Here is a 25,774-nt window from a genome sequence, read left to right on the forward strand (position 1 = left end):
GTGCGTACAACAGCTCTATCCACTCTTCTGCGACAGCTTTCCCAGCTAACGTACAAAGGTTATGGTGACGGACAGTGTTTGTGAAGCTACAAACAATTCAACGCACAAGAGAAAGGCAAGAAACTGAAGAAAAAAGCATTCCCCGTCTGTTGTGTCAGGTGTCAACCGGGCGAAAAAAAAAAATGGTCCGCCGGTCGGATTCCACGCGCGCTTGAGCTGCACAAGGAAAATTAATAGCATTATTTACCCATCGTCCCCGGAGGACGAAGCAGCAACACTGGTTTTAAAGCTTATGAAATTGTTAAGTAACGGGTAAGGGTAAGGATTCGTGATGGCGCATCATGGAAACGCGGCAGGTTAGTCGGAAAGGAAGGTGAATTTTCCAGTGCGAACAAGAAAGGTGAAAAGCTAAATAAGAAACACATCACCCCGTCAATGGTGCTCTAGGGCTAATCGATCGACAGGACGCGCCTGGACGACGGTGAAACAAGTACGGCACGGTGCAAAAACTGTTGTGACGGAACGGGCAAAGATTGTTCACGTTTCTGCACAATCAATACCCGGTCACGATGCTGACGGAATATTTAGGTTTTCTTGCAAATCTTTGCTCGCTCAATCGCCGTCTGGTGTACGGTGACGGTGGTCTGGTAGAGATATGAAAGTGTGTTCGTTTCGCGTATAAGCGTGATCAACTGTGTGGCCGGTGATTGAAATTTTAAATTATTCCTTTTTTTTATTTCCATTAATTTTCTGCTCTTCTTTCTCCAAAAGTAATCGCACGAATCCTGTCGTGAACGAATCCTGTGGTTGAAAATGTGAGTTTGGCAAGATGTGTGAGTGAGCAGGTGAGATCGTACCAACTGAGCGAGCGAAGTGTAAAGTGAATGGGAAGTGAGTTGAAGTGAGTGAAGATAGCTGTGTAGAATAGGAGTAAATAAACTGTGATTCGCTCTACCAAGGTAGGCTGTGCGGGAATTCGTTCAAGTGTGCGAAAAAGCATAAAATAAAAATGCAAACAGGAAGCTAGCTCAAGCAAAGTAAAGAATTTATACAACGAAAACAAAACGACAGCCGACCAGCGTTTGCTGCTGTGTTAGCTTCTTGCCTAGTGCAACGGGACGACGAAAAGCCTTCGCAGAACAACCGGAAGAAAGCAGTGTGGTCTTGTGAGTTTTCCCTGCTGGGAGATTCTTTCGCACCGTTACCCAATTCCACAGCACCTTCCGCATCTTCTCGGTTCGGTTTGGCCGCACCAGTACCTTACCAATGCTGCTGCGCCAGCAACGGACGCCATCGTACAGAGGAGAAACCTGATAGGGCGTCGTCGGACACTAAGATGCTCGCGCTTGCCGCTTTGCTAGCCGTACACGCAGGACTCGCTGGTAAGTAACAGCCTCGAGACATTGGGGATGAGAGTATGACCTTTAGCCAAGCGAAATGAGGGTACGGCACCCGTAACTGTTTGGTGTCGTTGTCGTCGATATAAAGGCGTTTGTCGTAAAGACGCTCTGCGTCTCGATACTCTGCGGGGTGCAATCACGCTGATAGATGGCAAACGGAACGGACATATGTAATGCGGTGCGGTATGGAACAAAAGAAAACAAAACACCCCCCCGGTTCCAATCCTTGTAGACACACAGCACTGGCAGTAAATGTGTAAATCGAGGCAAACAATGTTCATACGCATGGTAAAACAAAGCGTTGGCATCTTGTAAAAGCTTTTGCTTGTCCTCTCACGTTGCTTGTGCTACTGGCTCGGTAGGGCACAGCTTCTGCTGTGTCCACAGGATGTGTGTATGTGTTCGTATGTCCTGCAATGAGGACGACAGTGACCGCTTGGACTGCTTTGGGTTTCCCATCAATCTTCAGCAGCCATTAATTAGACACAGGCCGAGTGACAGTCGGGTGGGCAAAACTGTCCACATAGCTTCCATGATTGCGGGGCAAGAAGGTTTTGACCGTTGGGGGATGCTGGCTGTTTGTGATTGAAAACATCGTTCCACGAAGGAACGAATGAATCACACAGACAGAGGACACCCAATCGGACGCTTTTCACAGCAGTCCGAACCAAACTATGCCGGATAAAGCGGAAAAGGACATTTGATGGCTTTATGCCGACCGAATACGCCAAACCAAGCTCCCGGGACACTGAACCAGCCGAGGACCCTTATCAAAATCAGCCCTTTTTTTTGACAGATCAACCCGAAAAGAAGTGAGGCAAAGAAACGGCAAACCCATAAAACAAGTACTTTCCAGTATGTCGTGCTGTTAGGAGGTAGATTTAAGCGTTGCCAGGCATGGGCTTCAAATGTCACAATAATGACGGGTTTGTCAATGTCATGGTGTATAAATAGTGTATTGTGGTAATATTGCTAAGTGCTGCCGAAAGTAGAACACAACGACCGACCCTAATAGTGCGTGTGTGTATGTGGCTTTTGTTTGCTTAATCATCGGTCCACCCTCACCGGAAGGGGTTAGCTTTTGGATTACTGGTTGGGGATAACAATGCTTTTCATCACGTTGGAAAAGTGAGGTCTTGCGGAAGAGTGCTCTCCGTTTGAATAGCGTATCGGATTGTTAAATCTTTAAGCAGACGTGAAGTGTAGGAGAGAGGATTCGGCTGTAGTAGGTGCAGCCTGTCGGCATTGTCGATAATGGAGTTAATAGAAAGGATAGTGTAAACATTTATAATTTTATTACCACAAAACAATTAACATTAAAAATGTATGTTAATAGTGGTTTGTTGAAGATACACGATAAACAAATATGGTACAATCGTGTGGATAAAAGGTGTGAAACCTATACTGGTCATAAGTTCACTGGTCTGCTGCACTAGTTCACGATACCGTCTACGGGTGAGTCCTTTATTTGACTAATGCATCGACTTCATTACTCCATTGCTGTCGATGAGCGCGAGTGTTGGATCGAGTCCCCGTCTCAGGGGCGTTCCGGTGACCGAATTTCACGCGGCAGGATCGGTGATCAAATCCCTTCCGGATCGTTCCCCGGCAATGAGGATAGACTATCCAATTACGTGGTATCAGTAAGTCCAGTAAGCCATTAATTGGCCGGCAAGACCTACGATCAGGCTCTCAGAGGTGTGAAGCTGAGGCAAACTTTGACCTAAGAATTAGGAAAAATTTAGGACCGGTAACCTTCTTGTAATGGTTGTAATATCCTTAAGTTTTCCTGATTTTTAACAGAAATTCCAATACCTGTGAATGGGTTTACTTTCATATTTTTAGTTTAATTTTCCATAATGGCTTCAATAGCTTATACTGCCCGTTCTCTCTCCTTCCTTAAATTAAAAACAATATCCTATTTCTTTCAAAACTTTCCCTTTTCTGCAACAAAAGCCTCCGTTACATGCGTTCCTTTTGACATCGGTCTGAGTTGATCCTGCAACCCTTAGGTTAAAAGATTTTTGCTCCCCCAATTCTTCGGTTAAATCAGGCTACATCTACAACAGCAATCCGTATCACAGCATCCCAGATTCCGTGCTTTATCGATGCACAACGAGAAACTTGACATCATACTTTGACCGTGCTCGTCGTGTCATTTGTGCTGTTGGAAGGCGGGCTGAATGTGTTTGGTTGAAATTAATTATGCATTCCTGCAAAATGCTGCTTTTCTTCGAACCTTACCCTGCGTGCCTGGCCATGTTGGGATGGTTGCGAAAATTTCGAGCTTCCCGGCCCGATACATCCTTCGCTTCCTGTGTCACTCGTTCAACGGTAGCTCGGGAACCATGAATTCGTAGAAAAAACTCAACTTCTATATGGGCTGCCGTGAGCATAATTTCCAACACATCGTTGGCCTGGCCTGGCGACCGAGCATTGTGACCGAGTAAAGGGGGAAAAGAAACGGATCAAGGTCGAAGGCGTGCTTAAATTGCAAACTGCAAATGCATACACTAACGGTGTATGTAAAATGAACCTCCGAGATGTTGGAGGGTTCGGCCATCCGTTATGATGTTGGGATTTCTCCCTTCTTCACCTACAGACGCGAGCGTGTGGATGTGTTTTCCCTCTGCCCCGGGAGCTGAAGACAAAAGTTTTCCCATTATGCATTAATTTCTAAGCGCAACGTCTCCGGCGACCATTTTGTCGCTGTCTGGCGCAGCTTGGCGGGTCTGCTACGTGGAGGGTTCGGTTTGTTTGTTGAGATGGGATGGATGCAGGAGCACATACGTTGGCCATACCGCGCTTACCACGGGCTTGTCTCGTTCGTTAATCGACGAGTGGATGATTCGAGCGCTCTCTTTATTTGCACGGCTGAAGGTCGCTTGCGTGTGGTTTGACAACCGAGTAAGGGATGTGCTCGCGAACGTACAGCAACAGGACGACATTCGCCCATATTCAATTAATTACCGCCCGGTACGATGGCGTACCAACCGATGCGACATGATACAGCAGGCGAACAGGCACTCCGTGCACTTGCACTTATGAATTATGGCCGCGTGGTTGTACGAGCGTTAGTGGAGCAATATTTATTTGCAAAATTTATGAACACATCATCCGCAGTTTATCTTGCGAAGGGTTGGGAGCGAGTGGAAGGGAAGGAAGTAAGAAATTACAACATTCGCAAATGGATGGCCCGATGGCAGGATGGTAAGATAAGAGAGGCAGCGTTCCGGTTGCGCTCACCAGACCGGTGCGAATCATGGTTAGGTTGTTTGGTACATCTTAGTGTCTTCGTTGAGCTAGCTTGGGTTGAGTTTTGTACAAAGACGATGCAATGAATGTAAAGTTTTTGGGAGCAGACATTTTCTCGAGCTGATAGAAATGAATCGGTTTCGGAGCGTTTGAATGCAAATGAATGGTAGTGTGTTTTGTAAATTAATTATAACTTAGCAGAAAAGCTACCGATCTTAGCGTTTCATACATCTGACTGTTAGTTTTCATTACAGCTTTGTTGTTGGCAATAAAGTTGGATGTTAAGTCAACGAACAACCGATGCGAGAACCGTTTGTTTGGGAGATAAAAGCTTATTATTTTTCAAACGAATTTAATATCAGATTTTTAATATATTAGAACAACCACAATATCTTTTCTTTTTCAAGTTTATTTAATATCTAAAAAAAACCAGATTGATTGGTAAGTTATTTTTAAGGTCGTCACTGAACAAACAAAAAATGTAGTAATATGTGTGAACCATATTAGTTTTTTCTCTCAAAGCTTTAAAGGAGTAATGGGCTTTACACTTTAAACATCATTAACAAAACGCACACACACACACATGAAACTAAGTAAGATTCGACCGTGTCCTCCATAATGCGAACCTTCATTGGAATGGCCGTCAGAGGTGACAGTTCAATTCCCTGCACAATTAAGGACTAATCATCACCGACCCGTTGAACTACAACGCCCCTAGGCAGCAGACGGCAAATGTATATTGGATTCGTTAGTCTCATCGCCAGTGTTCGCCGACAGCTGGGAAAATTCAATTCATCCTTATCGAGTTCCGGTGTTGTGTGGCGTAAAACCCGCTGGAGTGTTTTGTGACCAGTGTGCAACGGTTTGCTGGAATGGTGGAAAGCTATTTTCAGCATCAATTATGTTTCAATAATTGGTGGAAAATTCTCACCAGCCAGTGCGCGCGTAATGGAAGCAGAGGGAGTGGTCGGCGAGCCTTTTCCCGAGTTCGCTACCATTCGAGCCCCTTTCGAGCTTGGTTTGAGGAATGGGGTCGCGAATGAGTATGCAAATCATGCTTCTCTCGCACGATGGAATAGTCAGACATCATGTGTGTGGGCTGGTTGCGACAGGCTAGTAATACGGTACCATTCCGCAAAGAACGTGCACGAAAGTCCCTCCGGTGGGAAAGCTGCTGATAGTGACGGAATTCATAACGTTTTCACAAGCCATCATCGAGATTTCTGCGACCATTTTCGCAGCTTCGCTTGCAGTAAAACCAGGGTAAGCTCAGTCAGCAGGAGTATAGATCCTGGTGGAATAGTGGAAAAAGCCTGTAAAGTAAGGTTGCGAAAAAGGTTCGCCGGCCCTGAGGCATGATTTTGAAGTGAAAAGCATTTCCTTTAGGTAATATAACTGTGGAAAGTTACTGAGTTGGAAACAAAAAAACTAGTAAGAAAAGTAAGCCTGTAACATCTTCCAGACCAGAGCTCCGGTGGCCAAAAGATCGATGGAAGAGCCTTCTCGATGAAAGAAAGCTCCTTCTACTTGTCGTTTCGTATACTTTTTTACTTGCCACACTCGCACACAGAGGGGAGAGGCTTTCAGTTTTTGTGATGAGAAGTTTTGTATACCTTTTCTTGTTAAGTTCCTTGTGCGAGTGTGTGCGACAATGTACATGCAATATCCATTTTCATTACACATGAACACACATGGATGGAAGGGAAAGAAACGAAAATTAACTACTCAACGTGCCTGTTGTGTCACCGAAATGAAAGGAAAACTTTAAGAGCTTTGGCGTGAGTGGTCGTTTTATGCCATTTGAGGAATAAAAGAAAACATGCATTAAAATGTTTAAATATTCAAAGCGGTTGATGCTCGAGAAAGACCAAGAGTGTTGAATACAATTACTTTACTAAAAAAATTTCTCTTTTGAGAATTTGAAACACAATTTTTCCCGAGAAATCGATCTGGTATTTTCATTTCCCTTTTTCCATGAAAGCTTCAAACAAAATTACAATTTTCTAGCTTTTATTTCTCTAAACGTTTCTTTCGATGGTCTAATTGGCAAAGATAAATGGTGATTCGAAATCAACTCAATCAGGCATCCTTCTTTCAGTCTGATTGCTCACCTGCTTTCCTTTAGCTTAAATGTTTTCCTGCTACCAGAGCACACCTGCACAATCAATGAAAACAAACACGATAAAACAAATCCTGTAACCTGCTTTCATTGACATTTCTTCCACCAGGGTTTCACTGCCAGATCATTGCCTCAAGAGCTGAAGTGTTTCCGACCTCGAAGGGGAGCATACAGGAAACTGTGTCATTTCATGAAAATTTAATTATCAAACCGTTGATTTATCTCTCGCAAGCTGTCTAGCTGTAAGAGGTGTGGTGAAACGCACTGAAGCAGCAGCTTGGGCACCAAACGTTGTCGCTTTGTTTCACCAAATACAGCCAATAAAACATCATTTAGGCCATTGGTTTGGCGTTTCCATTTGTCGACAAAAGGGCAAAAAAGCACGGTCACGAACCGAACAACCGAGGCAAGGATTCGGTTATTGGTAAAGTGTCTAGTCATGTAATGAATGGGAAGGCGATTATTGCATTAAAGGGCAAGGACCAGTTAGGCAAAGGGTTGCCGTGTAAAGAACGCAGTCAAAGAGCAAATTAGATACTTATTTTCTTTAGATACTCTTGATGACATTTTGGCGAAAAAAAGGCAATTTAGATTTGATTTTTTTTACTTCTAAATATTACAAAGAGATAATCACACTGGTTTACTAATTCAGCAAATAATAAATGCAAATTTCGTATTATCTTCCTCACTTATGTTAAACTTTCAGCCCTTCAACTCAGCCTCGCTTACAGTTGAAGGGAATTTGCAATTTCGACCAAACCTTTAAGCACAATCTCCCGCTTCTCTCGCTAGACGCCTTCCAGTGAAAAGTACAAAACGAAGTCGAAAAGCTTTCGACATAAATTACTCAACAAATCAGAACCTTTCGTTCAGCGAAGCAATGTTTTGCACTAAAGTAAGCAAAACGAAAACCCTCTACAAGCGTTAATGACAGCTCAAGTGACAGTGGTGCTCATTTTCGACTTCGTTTTACATTTACAAATCTACCCTTTTTTTGCAAGTGGCTGGTAGGAAAACAACAAAATTGGGTCAACGTGAGCAATTCCAAGGCTTATGGAATGGGGAAGAAATTCGTTGCAGAAAGTTCTACAAAACCCTGTCTAGTCTGACACCAGTCTTCGAGCTGGGGGAGGATGTTTCTTCAAGAAATTAATCTGACAACTTAGACATCCTTCAGGAATACGGCGTTTTTCTTCTTCATTCACGAAAGCGGTAATCTGGAAGGAAAAGAAAACAAACAACACAAAAGACCAAAAATAATAAACCAAGCATTAGATGGAGACAGAAAATGCTGCGAAACTGACACTTTTGTAATGCCGAATTTAGTGCTAAATCCGGCCAAGCACCAATCCGATCAAAAGGTTGTAGATTTTTTTCTTCTTTTGCTGCAAGCACAAAGCAAAGCAAGGAATGCGAATGAACGGAAATGCCCCCGAGCAGGCTTACCCGAGCAGGGTGTTTCGGGAAAGGAAGGACTAAATTAAGACACCAGCACGGTACGGTGGAACGGTGCTGAAATCGATGAGCAGCCACTCGAACGTGTCACCAATTAGACATTCCGGGTGCGTTCGGGCAAGGAGCTTACGGTCGCGTGTCGTTTTGCTTGCCTGCAATCCGGAAGCTTTGTCGAGCGTGTGCTTCTGCCCGTCATCTAATAAGGGCTGAAGGAGGCTGATTAATTATTTTATTTTATCACTCCACCAGACCGTATCACACCACCAGTCCCCATCGATTATGGTATAATTAGGATAATTGATGCGATTTTGATGCTTTACGGTTGTTCTTTGCTTTGTGGATTGTTCCACTCTCTGTTTTTTGGTGTTGTTCCGTATCGTCTTACATGTTGATGGTGTCGAAGAAGACATGTGATGAGCGAGTTACTGTGTTGTCTTGTGCTTTCCAGTCACGTTCACATTCAAGATGGGAAGATCCATGTCGCGCTCTCTACCACCGATCTTTATTATTGATTGGAAAGATGGAGTGAATGTTTTATTTCCTGGAGTGATGTGATGCTTATGGGCGGATGGCACGATAAAGTTGGATGGAATCGATGATGATGATGTAGTTGCATGATCCAGTCCCTGTTGATATAAAAGTGATTAAAACCTGTCCACAATGTGCTTCTCGCGTGTAATGGCTGAAGCATCCGGAGTGGATGTAAAACAAATTTAATTAAGTAGTTAATGTATGGAGCGAAATATTCCAGCTACTAAAGCAAGCAGCAAACAAGCCGTAGCAAACTTCATCTCCCAGTGAAACGTAATCCAATCATTTGCAGTCGAACGAACACTATATTCGACATTCTAATCATTTCCGTTCCGGGCATGTGGATGCGCCCGATATGTGTGTACACATCATGTACTTCACTGCAGAACTGCAGAATGATTAAGCAAACCAGGGGCCGGAAAGTTTGACAGCTAGCTGCTCGTCCATCGAGTTCTCCCTCCGGTGGCTATGGAAATGAGGCAGCATTCGTGCTATGCGCGAGTTTTAGAAGGAAGGATGTACATTAGCTCCCGGTTGAGTAGGAAGAATTCGAGCCGTGGTACGATAGCAGTTTCCCGGAACTGGCATTCTCGCTCGGCGCTCGTCACGGGTGAGGAGATTAATTTTTGATCCAACAGCATCAAAATACGTTCATAAATCTTTTATTACGCTGTCAAAATTAATACTTCTCGGAACGCTTCAAGGCGCGGTTTAGTGCGGAAGGATCTGCTTACTAGCTTCTGCTCGGTTTGCTAGTAAAGGAAGTGAAGCAGTTTCGTGTTTAGTGTTTTCTGTTTTGTTTAATGTGAAGTTCACTGTGAGCTGTGGGTTTCTAATTGAAGCTGTTCAGTTATCCATTATCATCTATCATCGGTGAAGCTTTGTTATTTTATTTCCTGGGGCATGACGTTAATTGCAAAAAAAAACCTTGCGTGATTTTAGCTCATCGTTCTCAATGCCAAAAATAGAATCATTTCTATTCGAGATCTATTTGATTTGTACATTTAACTTAAAAGCAAACCAATGCTAAACATCACGAGACGAAATCTACCCCCATAAAACTAATAATCCTAAATACACGTCATGCTAAACTCCATCAAAACCAGCCTCCGACAAACTGGCTACGGTCGAGCTGGTCGAGCCCGGCGATGGTTGTCGAACCGATGAAAGTTCGTGGAAAAAATAACTCAATAGTCCCCGGCCCGTACAAATGTTTTGCACCAAATAAAGGCAAACAACTGGTTGGCACAAAATCTAAAATGATTGATGTAAAGCACACAGCTTCCACAACTGCCTGCCACACTCTCGATGCACTGCCAGCAGTTCCTTTCCAGCGATACAGCATTGGCGCTGTTTTGCGAATTTGTGAAAAAAAATCTTACCAGCAGAAACCGCACTTTAACACCAATCGTACGTCCATCATCATCAACATCAATCGCAGCCATTATTTGCGTAATAAGGGGACTGAGGGAGAGAAAAAGAACAACTTGACTTGATTTTATTGATAATCGGTTAGATTTGATTTTGGTTGTCGGCTGCAAGTTTTGTTGGGAACGTAAAAGAACGAACAACAGTTTTCGTTTTACGAGGCAAAACAATTGATTTAGGATAATGTGCGTTTAAAAAATGATCTATTTTATCTTTAGAGAATCCCGCTGAAGGTAAGAAGTTAAATTTAGGTGAGCTTACTTCAACCGAATATTGTATGTAAATTGTTCTTCTTAAAGTACTCTCCCATTGTTGGTGGAGGTGAAACTTGAAAGGTGGCGGCTGGTGGTAGAAATTGTAGCCTTTACTTTGAAGGTTACTTCCCATCTGATAAGGCGAATGTGTTTTATGGTTACAAGAATGGCTACGAGCCGCTTCGCCGCTTTTCTTTCGTATCTCGTGCCAGCTCTTCTTGGGTTGAATGTTTTCGAGACATTTTCTACGAAAAGCGAGATTAGCATAACAAGATTGCTATTGCGGAACGGCACACAACTCCTCTGCCCGTGCAGGGAAATGTTCTTGCTCTCGTAAGGTTCTGTAAAGAGATAGCAAGCGAGCCAGAGGAACTTAGACCTACCCCTAAGTTACACGTTAAGCCTTGTTGGTCTTTTTCGCATTCACAATTTACTACGTTATCATCGTTTTTTTAGCCTCCCCAGAAGATAGCAGACACCTATCGGTCTATCTTCGCTTAAAGTACCAGATTTATGCGTTTCGATTATGGACCCAAGAGTTTGGCATTTCGGGCCTATCACAGGGCATATTTACTGGGTAGTTTAATTGCCCTCCTACATCACCTTTGAGCAAAATCTCCGCCCTCAATAAACGAGCTTTAATTAAAGCTTTACACCCACGATCGTCGAGACTTGCCAAGCTCCCAAGACGCTTTTAATGCTCGGCTCGGCTCAATGGTTTTCTCAAAACCACAGCCAAACCAACCGATACCATGTCATTAGGCCATTAGTTTTAACGTTTACGTGCGTGCGCCAGTTTTACGGCGCTAACAGTGCTATGATTCGTCCTGCAGCGCAGCACTAAGATTAATGTTCGACCAATATAAGCGCGTTCGCATTCGCACCGTGATCAGGTTGAAGGCGTTGTAAAATTGGATGGTGTGCTTGAAAGTGAGCTGGTTGTAAAATCAGGCCGTAGCCAAAATGTTACGATAGTGGTAATGCTACTGGCAATGTGCGAGGATAAATGTTAAGGATTTGTTGCGCTATAGTTTGTTGCGGAGGTTGATTTTTGAAAGTGACATAGAAGATTTGCTTGAGATGAACTTAGTTTAAAATTAGTCCTAGTGGACTTTTAGTCAGCGCTGTCCTGTCCCACTCTTATTTCATGACCAGAGATTCTTTGTTGTTCTTTATAACAAATAAAATTCATCTAAGCATAATCTGCTAGAAGTCTATGTAATGTGAGTACTAAGACTCGGATATCTTTAAGCCAAAAAGAAGAATTTCGTTACTACTCGCCAATATAATTTATAAGTGAAGTTTGTGAGTATAAAGGCTATCAATATCTGTTTGTTTCCTTCCTTTTAATGAGCTTCAAAACTCGCCAAAGAGTAAGAGTTTTAATATTGTCATTTATTTATTATAAATGTCACCGACAGGATAAGCGATATTTTCCATTTGTGCTTTAAGCTGAATACTACCCACTATTAATCAATCATTTATGATCCTGATATAAGAAGGTCATATGTGTGTATGTGAAGCTGATTAACACATCGATGTTTCACATTACGATGTTTGCCTTCCTGGCAGTTCCTTCCCCATGACGTCAAGCAATTCCCTTCCGCCACGAACCCCACCATACAGCGCGGTTTCACTGTACGCTGCATTTTTAATTAACGCTTGCCAACGTCCAACCATCATCACACGAGCTACATACTTATTAACGGGCCTCTCTTTGTCCATCTCTCTATTTTCGCAGGTTCAATACCTACCGCGCCGGAAAACATTACCGTCACCTTCCTAACGCCAACGTCGGTACGAGTCTCATGGCAAACCTCGATGGATCCGCACACGATGCCAGTGGACAAATACGATGTCACGTACAAACCGACCGACGCCAGGTAATCAGCAGATGAGTTGTCGCGTGTTGCTGAATGTGTTTTCGTTTCGTATTGGTCGTTGTAGACTGTTCGATGGTTCGTTTTGTTTGATCATGTCCGCTTGTTTCCATGCGTTCGACAGCTTTCCCTAGGTTCCTTTTGCGAAACCGCATGCACACAGGACACTATTGTGTGGGTTGCCACCTCACTCGGGCAATAGTGTCGCGGTACGTTCAGGAAAATGTCTATGTATGCTGCTTTCGTGCACTTGCGTCTCGCTTGCGGTATATTGTTTTGTTTTACATTTACTCACCTGCATTGACGAACCATGCATTGGGATTTAGAGTTTTTGAGTTATGATCGTGTTCATGGCTTGTTAATTTCGCTTTATTTGTAGTTCGTAGGTTTGCGTTGAATTTATTCATTTCTTCAAACCATTCGATCATAAATTGTTGTGATACCTTGAATGTGTGTGCTTTTGTGACATTATCGATCTCATTTTCAAAATTCGTTCATCAAACCTGCACGAAAGGTTTTTGATGCAATTTAAATTCAGTACCTAAATATATTCCAAGTACAATAGAAATAAATGTTCCCAACGATGGTATAATTTTTACCAGTTCAAATTTATCACAAAAAATCACATTCGAGGATAATCATTCTACTATCAATTAGAAATTTTTTTTCTATAATTCTTATCTTATTTAAATTGTAGTATTAACCAACATTCCTTGCAGGAAATCAGAAGTAATTTGTGGGGTGTTAAGAATTAATTGAACCATACGTTCATTGAGAAACAAAATGGCAAAATTTTATTCTTTGTTTTTTTTTTTACTTTACAGCTTTATTTCCATTTTTTCCCTCTACTGTTTCCTTTAAAAAGAAAGTGCAACGGTTTTATAATTTTTCCTTTATTTACTCTTTCGAAATCGTTGTTGCTTTGTTTTGGACAGGTTGTTTTTACATTAGCCTTTCTTTAAGGCAGAATGATTAAACCTCAACCGAATATTGTTTCCGTACAATCTTCATCTCCATCGCTCCGAGGATTCTGTTTCTTTGATGTTTGTTGCTGTGGCTGGCATTTCTGTTAACTCAAAAACAGTCAAACCTTTTTTTTTGTATTTTCTTTAGGAGTTCTCATGCACGGCTGAAGCCTTCCCTAGCCTTGGCTAGTCTTTCTGCCCTTGGCGCAAACCCTGTACGCCCACCAGTACCGGCACAACCTTTTCTGCCGCGTGGAACACATTTTTGCCAATCTTTTCCTGCAACGAGAGCAATGAAAATCAAGTGTACAATCTCCGCTGGTTGGAAAAACAAATGTCGAGTGAGTGGACTTTCACATTGGTCGGTTGGAAACCGATGACCAAACCAGCCGTTGCTTACCAATTTTTTGCCAAACTTTTTCAAACGACCCGCCTCGGTTTGTCCACCGAACAGTAGCAGGGTCGCCAGCAGGACGATGATAAACAACTTTGATAGATTCATTTTCGGGCTAGTTCAAACGATATTTGTTGTTTTCGCGGCTATCGGTAAGGCTCTCGCAGGCGGCTGTACACAGCTGTCAAGCGTTCCCTCGAGATGAAATCACTGTTGCTTGCGTTTGAAACACTTCGTACCGTTGAATGGTGTTTCGATGGAAACAGTGGCCGCTTTTATGGTGCGCCGTACGGCAGAAGGTTTGCTTTCTCCTTTGAACAGCGACTAGTCAGTTCATTTTGCCCGGATGTCCGGCGGGGATCTGCCATTGACTCGATGAGCTTAACCGATAACCGTTCCGGTGAAATGGTTCACGAACGCAATACACTTACTGGCCGTATTGAGCCGATGGGCACAGCAATAAGATCAGGGTACGATAAGTGTACGCAGTGAGCCGGTGCATGCCTCTAATCGATTTATGATACTCGCAGCTGGTGAGGGTTTTTTGTTCCATTTATCTGTGATTGCGATGGAGCTTATCATAGGTTGATTGTGTTGTTAGAGGACGTTTTTCGTTCTTTATCGCTTGTGAAGTGTGATTCGTCGAAGAAAGAACAATTAAAATCTGAGCGACGCGATTGACTGATTTCATTGAAAAAGTGATTGGAGAAGCTACGAAATCATCTTTCGAAGAGTAAGGATGCATTTTTTGTGCTGTACTTTTACTCGATGTTGCGCTCTACATATTTTTGTAGCCTAATAAAAGCTAGGGCCCTAAAAAATAGTTGATAGGAAGATTCATTTCTTATTTGGCTCTACAATATCAGGCTTCCCTTGACTTGATTATATTCGTAGCTGCATACGCAGCACAGCTAACGGAGAGGCGATTAGTAGAAAACAGGGGTCAGTATCGCATCGGCAGCAGGGCCGGATCAACACCAGATTTATTGGTGTTGATCCGGCTCCGGAGATTGTTTTCAAGTCAATTCAATGGGATGTCATACTGTGTTCCAAGGCTAAAAATTAGAGATCTGCTCTTTGTTGAGAGTGCATTTGATTCAAGATGTAAGGAGTTTAGTTTTTATTCTAAATGTACAAGCTCAGTGAATCGTCCATAAGAATTGTCCTCGGCAGAAGCCATTAAAACAAATTAAATTATTTGATCTGATAGTTTACATGTTTGGTAACACAATCAAATATAATTTGTTCATCTGCGTCAAGTATCAGATTGCACAATGTTTAACCAAACTTCACACACCGCCATACAGATTCAACGAGTGTAAATAAATACAAGCTTTTCAAATGATGGCTCCAACATATGACGCAGGTGTGGCGCAGACACACCTCATCAAAAGGATTCATCCTTCCAACGCATGCTGTTTACAACCGACAGCGAGCGGTTTGTTTGTGGCTGTCGATGGTTCCATCATAACAGATCTTCTACGTATGCGGCAGAATTTTACTTGTACGCCGTTGCTGTTTGTGGGTTACACTGTCATGGGTTAAATTATGCGGCACATAAATTATGTACGTTTCCTACTGTTTAGCGTACCGTTATGGTTGGGACAGTCGGTGCTGATGTCTGAACTCATCGAGATGAGAAGGCTTAAAAGCAAAAATAAACTTAAAATGACACGTGCCAAATGTAATAATTAAATGAAAACATGCCTTTGCGAATTTAAACGGCTCAAAGTATCATATCACCTTCGCTATCAATACAATCCATCCATCTTTTGATATTAGCGTCTATAGAACATTTTTCAAAACTGTAGCTTGAGCTGCTAAAAATTATGCCTTACGATGCAGAGTAACGTTCGAAAGTAAAGCAAAACATTGCCTTCATTTTTATCCCTTTCAATTCTATAATTGCCACGGTAAAATCATCCACGAACCAAATTCACTCGTTCACTGCGCTCATAAATGCTAATTATTATTGCGCTGCGCTCAGCTCACGCGCACCGAATGACCGCTCAGGGCACAGAAGTAGTAGAAGGTGCAACATTGCAATAACTTACAAAAAGCCAATGTAACGATAAATGACGACCACTCCACTAGTGATAAGAACTTTTTTATTCAAATCAACAGCATACCGCAGCACGCGCTTAGCACTCTAACCTCTTCACTTGTTCCCGTGAGTTTTCGGTTGAAACTGTTTATCGGCGAGCATCGCGTAAGCTCAGTCTCACGGGTAGTAAGCGCGTCCGGGTGAGGAGTGTCCTTAATTATAAAATCTCATTTCTATGCTCCGTTTTCTGCATTATGCACTCGGGTGACCTATTTGCAGTGGGGCTAATATTTTTTCTCCCATTATTGTTAGTGTTTACCATCTTCTTGTTCGGTGTTTTTTTGCGCTTTGTTTTAGTGAAGAGCATTCTTTTAAGTACGTTGCTTTACTTTTCATTCCATTTTCCAGTTTTTCTTCATCAACGCATTACATTCAAGAAAAGTGGCTGTAAGCCCATTAGATGTTAATCTTCTTTGAAGAAAGATTTCTTCATTTCGTATGCAATTTTCACCGTATTTTCAAGGTTGATTTTTAATGCTTTTGATTTCTTTTTTTGCATACAAAAAGAAGCATGATAAGGGATACATAAGAAAGCTACGTATGCGAAGGCCGATCCATATTTGCATATTTTGCTCTCACTGTTTTAAATTCAACGCGTACAACCGAATCGATCGGGCATTGGTTTTGAGCTACGCTTCGAAAAAGGGCGCCAAACATGCTGAATCAATTTGGTGTTGGGATGAATTTTACATCATGAAACAAATCGTTCGTACGCTAGCACCTTTTGTTTTGTGAACGTAAAATGCCTCGTAAACGCGTATAGACTAAGGGTCTTTGTTCGGGCATTTTACGCTAACTTTTACGAGCGCTACGTCAACTGAAATTGGAGCAACGAGCAAAAGCTCCCTGGTCGGTTGTAAATATTTGACATGCTCTCCCTTGAAGGAGTGGATAGAAACATACGTGGTGTGATCATGAAAGTTATTTTTATTTGGCACGCGTGTGGAAATGATCATACACAATCGAATGGTGATCAGATTTAGAGTAAATTTTACCACAAGTGTAGAATAACTAGCTTTCAAATTGTTTCGTGGTTCTTAAATATTTCAATGCGACTAATATTTCAAAACTGTGTAGCTGTCCATCACCCTTGTACCGAGAATTCTCTGTCGACCAAACACGAACAGAGTTCATGCCAGCGCTGACACATTAATAGTTTACAACAATTATGCAAATAGACGACATCAGACAACACCATGCTTTGGTGATTGGGCGGAAGGCGGGAACTTGACCAGAAACATGACCTTAATTGTACTTTGTAAAACAGGTTGATTTGTGAACAGATGGTAAAACATGCTCGATTGGGGTAGTGAACGGAACGGCCGGCCAGGCTTAGCAAATAGTGTCATTAAAAATCAATTAACATCCTGATTAAGTTTTCACATTTTCCTCTGTCCGTGCACTGGACTGGTAACGATCCCAACTTTACATTGCAGTTCTTCGTTCTACTATGAGAGAACTGTGAGAGAGACAGAAAAGAGAAGCTAAACTTTTGACGAGAGCAATGAACTAAGCAAAATGTTATAACCAAGCAAGTCTTTTTTTCTGTGTGCAAAGTACACAAATGGCGCTGAGCGGTGTGTAACATATGTGGCAGCATGGCAATGACATGCAAAAGCGCAAATATTGAACCAACGTTTGTCGGACATTTGAATTATTAATACAGCTGTGGACAGTTAAACCTAGTATCGAGCAGTGAATAAATGTGTTTGTAGCTTTTGCTGATGCAGATGCAAGGCAGAGTTGCTGTATGTTATACTTCTATACAAGGATTCACAAATTTTACTTATTTTTTCAAGGAAAGTGTGGACACGAAAAACTCAAAACTAGGCAGATGTTTAAGATCCAAAATTCTGCAAAAAATATTTTGCAAAATGGTGACCAATCGTTCCTTACACTTGCTTTGCATTATGTTCCAAATCTGATAAAAAGCGTAAAAAATTAACATTCTCTCAAAGTAGGTAAACAAAGCCCACTGTTCGATTGAAAACAACCAATTCCCCGGAAACAACCACACGGCGCTCTGATTCAATCAGTTCTCCAACCGTAACAAAACATCCTCGATCACAGCTTGTGGTCACATCATGATCGTTGCATATTCGCACGGTTGCAAAATCTAATAATCATAAATTGATAACAAAAAATAGTTTCATTGCACTGTACCGATGGAAGTGTTTTGCCAACATGCATGTGCACTGCATTTGCCCCAAAATGGCACGTTCCCTAGACGGTGATGTCTTCATGTGTACACCATTGCTCGAAATTTGTACGTGTTCATGACCAATTTTTTTTTCACTCTCTTTTCTCAAAATCTCTTCTTCACACAAACAGCTCGATGCAATTGCCGACTGCAGGGGACATCGTATTGGTGGTAATTGAATTTTGTTTTACCGTTGGGATCAAATTGCCATCGAGCAGTACGTCCCCGATGCACACAGGTGCATCAGCGCGATACGCAGTTGGTCCAAAAGTGCATGCAATTTTTTATGTTTTAGTGGCAGAGAGTGAGAAGTTGCACCGATCGATTGGGTAAATAGAGGAATGTTTCAGATGTGGTTAACATGGGACAGTTTGAATCAATGTTGGTTTATGGAATTTTTCCTGAAAAAAAAAGAAATTTTGAAGATTGATTGAACAGCTTCATACGATCGTGTGAAATATCAAGAATTGTAACATACTATATGTTTACTTTTATCGCTAGTTGAACGATAAGAAAAAGTAGTGAAATTGGTCAAGTGTACTGTATCAAATGAACCTAACATAGAAGTATTTAACCCATAAATTTTCCTTCATGCCATTAAAAATGAAGAAAAGCACAACATTGTTCCTGCCAAATTTGATCAAACGTTACTTCAATGGAAATTTATGTCTACCCCGTCACCCTTGAGGCCATTATCCTTCTCAGAATTTATAACATCTTTACCAAGAAGCAGATACCAAATATAAAATTGCTTCAAACGTTCCCACACAACGACCTACAACTACCGTACGCGAAGCAGATTCCTTACAAAACATTCGTGCTATTCAATTGCAGCGAGTGAAACTATTTCCCTGTCCGATTTTCTATTTAAAAGGCGTAGCAATTCGATTTCTTCTCGGCTTCACGCCTATACCAAGATGGCTGCCAGTCGCGAAGCAGTTGAGCATCCCGGTCGCAGCATATTCTAAGAATTTCTTGTAACATGCTAATGAAAATTCCGCGAATGGTACGACCGTACCACCATCTTCGCATCTTCATCCTCATTCGGTCGTCGAGAAGGATCCCCAGTCTCATTTCAGGTAATCAACGACATTCCAGTGTTCTGAATCGTTTCGGAAAATTGCTCCTGTCTTGGGTGAGGGCACATCAGCCCACAGGAGTGGAGCAGCAAGGATCGCTTCCACCATGGGTACAAACGGGTGATGGTTGAAATTAAATTACGGTTATTTGTGTGCTTTGTTTCTTGGTATGGATGATTTCATCATTGGCCTTGCTGAGTGTGGGTGTGCATTTGCTGTTATAATCCATCGGGATAGCAAGACGGCAAGAGTGTTGTGCTGAACGTTGATTTTGTTGATTGTGGGCTTTTTAAGGATTAAGAATGGTGGTGGTGGTGTACGTCACACATACGAATCTCAAGCTGTGTCCTGGGTACTTAAATTGATGGCCGGTTTTAGATGAACAGATCTCATGATCCGTATTTGGTTGGCATAGATGAGCGTGAGTCGCTTTGCTTCTTCAAACTGAGCTGAACGATTGTTGGTTTGGGGTAAGAACTTTCTTTTCTACTTACACATTTCTATATTCTCCAAATGTCCACACACCCAAGAAACCTATCAAGTCCGAGTAATCACACTTATTAACTTCCACAGCTAGTGCTTCCTGAACTATTTGCATTAAAACGTTCAACTTTCTCTTTCTCGGCCCTATGTTGCGATGCTCGAAATGTCCACATCGCGACTTCAATCTATCTTGTCCTATCACTGTCAATATAAACGCCCCTCCATCCCACAAAATGGACCGGCTAGGCGTTCCGTTACGTGCTACCCATCACGAAAACGCAACCAAATCTACATCTTCGTTATGCTAATGAAGCTACTAGCTCATTCGAAATGGCCCGTGGCACACTTGTGTCCGTTCGTCTTCTGTCCTTAGAAAGCCTACTGATGGATCTCTTCGCCGGTATTATCGGTGGGCGTAGTGTGACGCTGCTGCACAGGGAAGGATTTGTTTTATGGCACAAAATGCTGCCGGACTTCTTCAAACAATCTCTCTTTGAACCACGGTTTGATTGAGTGGAACCATTTTAAGCGCCCAGGTCTTTACTAATGTCGAGTCTAACGGTATGCTAGCTGGTGTTTTTAGTATCGAGTGGCCATTTTAAGTTCTTTTTTTGGGTTCTTTTTCAAGGTCATTGCTGACAACTGACCGAAATTTGGTAGTAGAAGCCACACGTTCAAACGATATTGGGCATAAGAAATATCGCTTATCGCTTCTAGAAGACACAAACTCTCCATTTTCTTTTTAGTGACAAACAACTCCGAAACAGTCGCAAAAAGGATAATTTAAGTTAATTCGTCTCCAAATAAGGTTGTCTGGTAAGCATTACGATGCGGACTCGCTTCACCATTAATCTCAATTACTTGGAAAACACAACGAAAAAAAAAACAAACCCTTTAGACGAAACTTTATCAAACGCGTGCCTTTAGTTATTGATCAACGATACGCCCGACCGTGTAGACGGTACTGTGAACACATCACTGAATTCACGTTTGCGCCGGTAAGAATGTGGTCTTGTACATATGTTTACCGACGGGAGATGGTCTTTTCTGGTGACCAGCTAGCCCGGTTGACGATGAAGAAAGGTCAACATTACGCAATAGAACGCGTACTGTTGTGGTATGCTAAATCGTAATAACATTTGACGGGCAGCTAGAGTGTTTGTTATGGTCAATGAATGACATAAACGGCCCAAGGTCACTTTCTTTCCGTGCGATGCTAAAATGTGTCATCGCGTAATGAAGAAAAAATTGCATAAAGCAAGGGAAAATTTATATTTTACCCTTAAAAAAGAAGCTTTATTTTTGTGAAATGTCAATCATTTTGAAATCCTAGAAGCAAAAAAAATCCAGTTCGTCATATTATCTCGTCGGGTCGCTCAAACGTCGAATCGATGCGTTATCATCCGTCGGCTGTAATCCTCCTGCTTGTCAACTTTCGTAAGCGTCGATAATGTAAGCGATAAATTTATTGCCTTATCCGACCTGCAGGCAATAAATAGGAAATCCTACATCATCCTCACCGACTGGAGCACGGTAATATTGGGCAGGTTTGGTGACTTTTTTGCTGCTGGCTGCCTACCTTCTTTATTGCAAAAGCTTTTTTGCTTTAGACTGGTTGGCCGCATATAATAACGCAAAAAGAAATGTGTATATCCTCCTACCAAGGCTGTTCTGTAAGGCGGATCCTTTGTATCCATGCCACTATGGTCACTAATCTATTCTAGCCCAAAAGATGATGGACATGATGATGGTGACACAATGGCCATCATCATCTTGTGCTATTCTAGATCTATCTTCCGTCAGAAAATGGAAGGAAATCTGCTAAAAAAAAGGCAATAGAAATCGAGTAGCGGTAGACATGAACGCGTAACCATTCGTACCACTTTTCAGTTCCAGACAGAAAACGCGAGAGAATGCTTTAAAAGAACAGTGACATGTGTACGTTTACTTCCAAAATTATGAAAACTGTAGCAGTGGTATGTCAAATAACATGGTAATGGTAGCAGATCGCTCGACGCAATTTGAGTGTCTCGTTGGGGCGGAGTCAGTTTGATTTCGAGGAAAATCATTTTTTTCAGTTCGAAAGCCAACATGTCACTGCATAATGATGCCCGGCAGACACGAGGGACCTAAAAGAGAAACAAAACCCGATCCCACTTGAGCATGTACTCCGATTTTTATCTACTCCTGTTACAATATTCCACTTGCGCTCGGTTAAAGAATTTTCAACTTGTACATATTTTTGGAAACTTTGAAAACAGAAAGGCTTTAGATACACAATCTAAAGATAGGCAGCGTACAAAGTCGCACCCGAAAACCGATCGAGTGGAACACTTTTTCGGAATCCAATTAGCTCGAAAATTGACACCGACAGCACAGTGTAACCCTTCTTTCAAGCGAGATTCGCCGTGTTAGAAGTGTAGCTTTAACAAAACAAAAGGAAAGCTCGATCGATTTCTGAAACAGTGCAGCACTTCTGTTAACTTTAACATTCCGCACCGGGAGGCCGTTTTTGCTTCAGGCTGGGACTTTTTTTTTTGGTGAGTAAAGTGAAAGTTTTGATTGGATTAAATTTTCGTCACACCAGCAACGCATCTTAACCAGTGGAACCTATTGAAGTGTGTAATGTAGTTAGTAAATGAGCTTCAAGGTGGAACGTAATTTTAGTGTCACTTTGACTAGGGAGGCGACAATTTGTACTCTGAATCGATTTTTAAGGATGTACAATAAACATAATGGAACGTTTGAGTCACACTGTGGAAGTTTTCAAATGGATAATAGTACGTTGAAGGCACGTTGTGGAATTTCATAATTTGCATGATGGAAGAACCATCATTTCAGATTGGTCATTATTTCAGAATTAAAATCATTTCTGATTTTAATTTTTTAACAAAAATTTAAAAATAATTTCTTATAATAATTCCACAATCCTTTGACTTAAAAACAATTGCTCGAATTGCTATGACTCATCTGCGATTGAAAAACTAATCCACAAAGACTATATAAACGGATGGTCTTATTTGTTTGCCTATAACTGTGTTTGCTCTGGAACTAATAAAAAAAATCATTAAATGATTCAACAAAATATTTAACAACAATTCATAACCTTGCCTTAAATCATTAAATGGAAAATGTCTGTGAAAATTGACTGATAAAGCAACAAAATTGATAACTTGCTTTAATCTTCCCATCAAACCAGACTACGATGACAGTACGGACAGACATCTTCCAACCAACTAGCAACAGTGCTAACAAGATCATTACATCCTTTCTCACTTCACCCATTCACCATGCGGGTTCAGTGGCCCTTGTACCGCAGCAAGACTCCAGACCACACACCTTTGAGCCACCTTTTTTCTTTCTTTTTCGGACAGTAAATTGTGCTTTGTACCGTTGTGTTCGAATTTTGTCTTCACTATGAACGTTCTCGCCAATTCTCTTCCGGGTGCGGTGTGTTCTGTTTTATGTTAGATTTTCCCTTGGCCCACATTTCACCCTCCCCCCCCCCCCCTTCAAACCGTATGGATTGATTCGCTAAGAAAACCATGGCAAACATCGACGTATCGACGGTGAGAGCATGGCATGGGTGGCAAAAAGACGCAGTAAAAGCAAAACCTCACTCCATCCAAACCATGACCCAAACCGATCGTTTGGAGAGGAAACTTAATATGCTTACATAAAAACTGTTGCCTGCGTTGGTGTCTTTTTTCCCCCGGTTTGGAGGAGGACCATTACTCTGGTTGTGTCCTTTTCGGCCTATTAATGCCATAGCAAAAAAAGAAAAACGTAGACACAAACCACAACAAGAACGAACCAGCTGTGTTGGGGGGGGGGGGGGGGGGGGTGGGGTGGGAAACCGTCGTGTCATTTCCATCGGTTATGTCTAGCGTTTTGGTGGTAAGACTAGACCACCATTTGGTGTGTATTTCCCAGCGGGGGCGAGAGACAGTCTACTGTACTGTCAACCTTTCGTCAGCCAGTCCCCACTCTTGGTTTCAGGGCCAGAAAAAAAAAACACGAGTCCAGTGTCCACCGAGCCCGAAGCGACCGGAGCCCGTAAACGGAAGAGACATGCAAACGCAATAATGACAGTAAAGTGACAGGACAAAGACAAAGAAGCTTATCAGCATGCTAAGCACCACGTGGCCGACACGAGCCAAAAATTGTTGCGTATGTTAAGTTTCTGCTCCTCCTCACGAATGACTCTCCCTGCGTAGTTCCCAGTAGGATATCTTCCTGCGTAGTAACGAACCTTCGGCTACCATTTCTTCAAACGTTTACAAACTTCTGGAGCACAAGGAAGGTACGTCAAATCGTGTCCGGAAATGAGATCGCCTTACGGTTCGCTTTACGTTTTCACCATCACGTCGGATCGTGTCATATCAAGTGAAACGTTTTGATAGCACTCTCGCGGCCTTCATTTGCTTCAGCAGACACACACACATATATAAACACGCACGGTACAGTAGAGGGTGTAATTATAAGCGCAAAGGATCGTTTTACACACGCCTCTGTGTTAGGAAGCGCTTCTGAACGCACGATACAATCAGGGTCTTGGAAAGCGTTTGTCATTGATTGTTTAAGCGCTCGAATTTCTTGCCCCAACAATCGATGCATACTAATGGGTAACGGGGGGTTGGGTTGAGTGAACGGTGCAGAGGGATATCCATATTTTCAGACCCGAGAAGTATCAATTTCCGTGGCAGTCCTCCGAGTATGACAAATTGCAAACCATTTTAGTATGACGTTAATGTGCCACACGTGGATTATGGAAATGTATGACGTATCGATGTGTGTCTAGCTAGGCTTCCCCCTGATATTGGGTTTTAAACAAATGCTGCACTGAAAATGATGGCTGAGAAAAAGGATATGGGGTTGATATTGATCTAGTGTTTTGTTGCTATCACGATGGCATAAATGTCATGGTCATATTTAATGCACAAATATCAAAATATGGATAATGCTTGATAGCTTTAATAGCGAAGAGCTATATTATAGCAAGCAAAGGGAGGATGTTTAGACGGTTTGTTTTCCTGTAAGGATAATGAGCGTTTAATTTATTTAAGTTTGAGCTTATTTATTCACCATTGATTGTATACTGGAGAAGATGGATAATCTTCGCAAAGTTAATAAAGCTTTAGTATTCTTTTATTTACCTTTTTACTAAAAATAAAACGAAATTAATTTGAAAATTACAATCGTACGAATACGACGAATGAACTGTAGAATGATTTTTTTTTTCATTTTTACCGATATTCAAAAAATATTCACTCATAACTATTTATTCTCCTTACTTATTTCCTCACCAGAAGCTTCACATAATATATCTCAACTCAACTCAATTGTGACTTTTTTCAACTCTGTTTCATTGATTGCTGCTTCAACAGTAATAACTTTTTATTGTTGCTTTCCATAATATTTATCGCCTTTTGCCACAGGAATCAACCACAGCACGGTACAGTGGGTCGATTATGTATCGATCGCCTGCCTTTTAATGCGAATGCACATCAATCGATCGATTGCCGTACGGGCAGTGAAATCAAGAATTGGCGATCGTAATCTACCAACCGGCACTGTGTGTTTCATCGTATTGGTACGTGATAAATTGAACGTAACTTTTAATCCGCCGTAGAACAGAACAGGCAGGAAGTTTCTGATGCCATGGCGGCATGAGGTTCATGTAATTTCTCTACACACACATACACCCGCAATCATTCTATAGGGAAAAGGAACGCATGTATACGTGCTCGGATCGGTGGACGATCCGCTTAAGACCGGTTCTGGTACAGCGGAAAAAAAAACAGGACCGCTACAACGTAACTAGTATTGGGCGCGACGATTCATATTCTGCTTCCTTCCATATCATTTCCATCCCTGCACTGCTGGTTGCCCACTGGTGGTCAACCGGTCCAATCGTCCCGCTATTGTGCTGGCATGAAACGGGAAAAGCGATTGCACTGCAAAACGCGCGCTGAACCGGCCTCAAGGGGTGGGAGTGCTGCCCCGGAGTCTCCGGGTTCTCCATCCCTTCCAGTCGTTGCGTTCGATCGAGCTATTTTTGTTCCTTTGGACGACTCGTTCGCCACCTACGCTTACCCTGTAGCGTAACCACCACCTGTGTCCCCCTCCAGCCCTGATGCAATTCCAACACAAATGTGCTCTCTTTCACTTTCCGCTTTGTTCACTCGATTGTGAGTGCGCTTCTGTTACCTCTTCGGGGGTTGAAG

General features: G+C 42.1%; 1 protein-coding gene across 2 annotated transcripts in view; it reads left to right on the plus strand.

The window, feature by feature from the left end:
* The first annotated feature begins 1,237 nt into the window (after positions 1-1,237).
* LOC126562224 (uncharacterized) overlaps positions 1,238-25,774 on the plus strand; it is a 66,803-nt gene continuing 42,266 nt past the window's right edge. For both annotated transcript variants that reach the window (XM_050218669.1, XM_050218670.1), the window contains exons 1-2: positions 1,238-1,382; positions 12,184-12,325. In XM_050218669.1, the coding sequence (XP_050074626.1) occupies positions 1,337-1,382; positions 12,184-12,325 (188 nt within the window). In that variant the 5' untranslated portion in view covers positions 1,238-1,336. The remainder of the gene's footprint in view (positions 1,383-12,183; positions 12,326-25,774) is intronic.

Source organism: Anopheles maculipalpis, chromosome 3RL (genome assembly GCF_943734695.1).
Source record: "Anopheles maculipalpis chromosome 3RL, idAnoMacuDA_375_x, whole genome shotgun sequence".
NCBI lineage: Eukaryota > Metazoa > Arthropoda > Insecta > Diptera > Culicidae > Anopheles > Anopheles maculipalpis.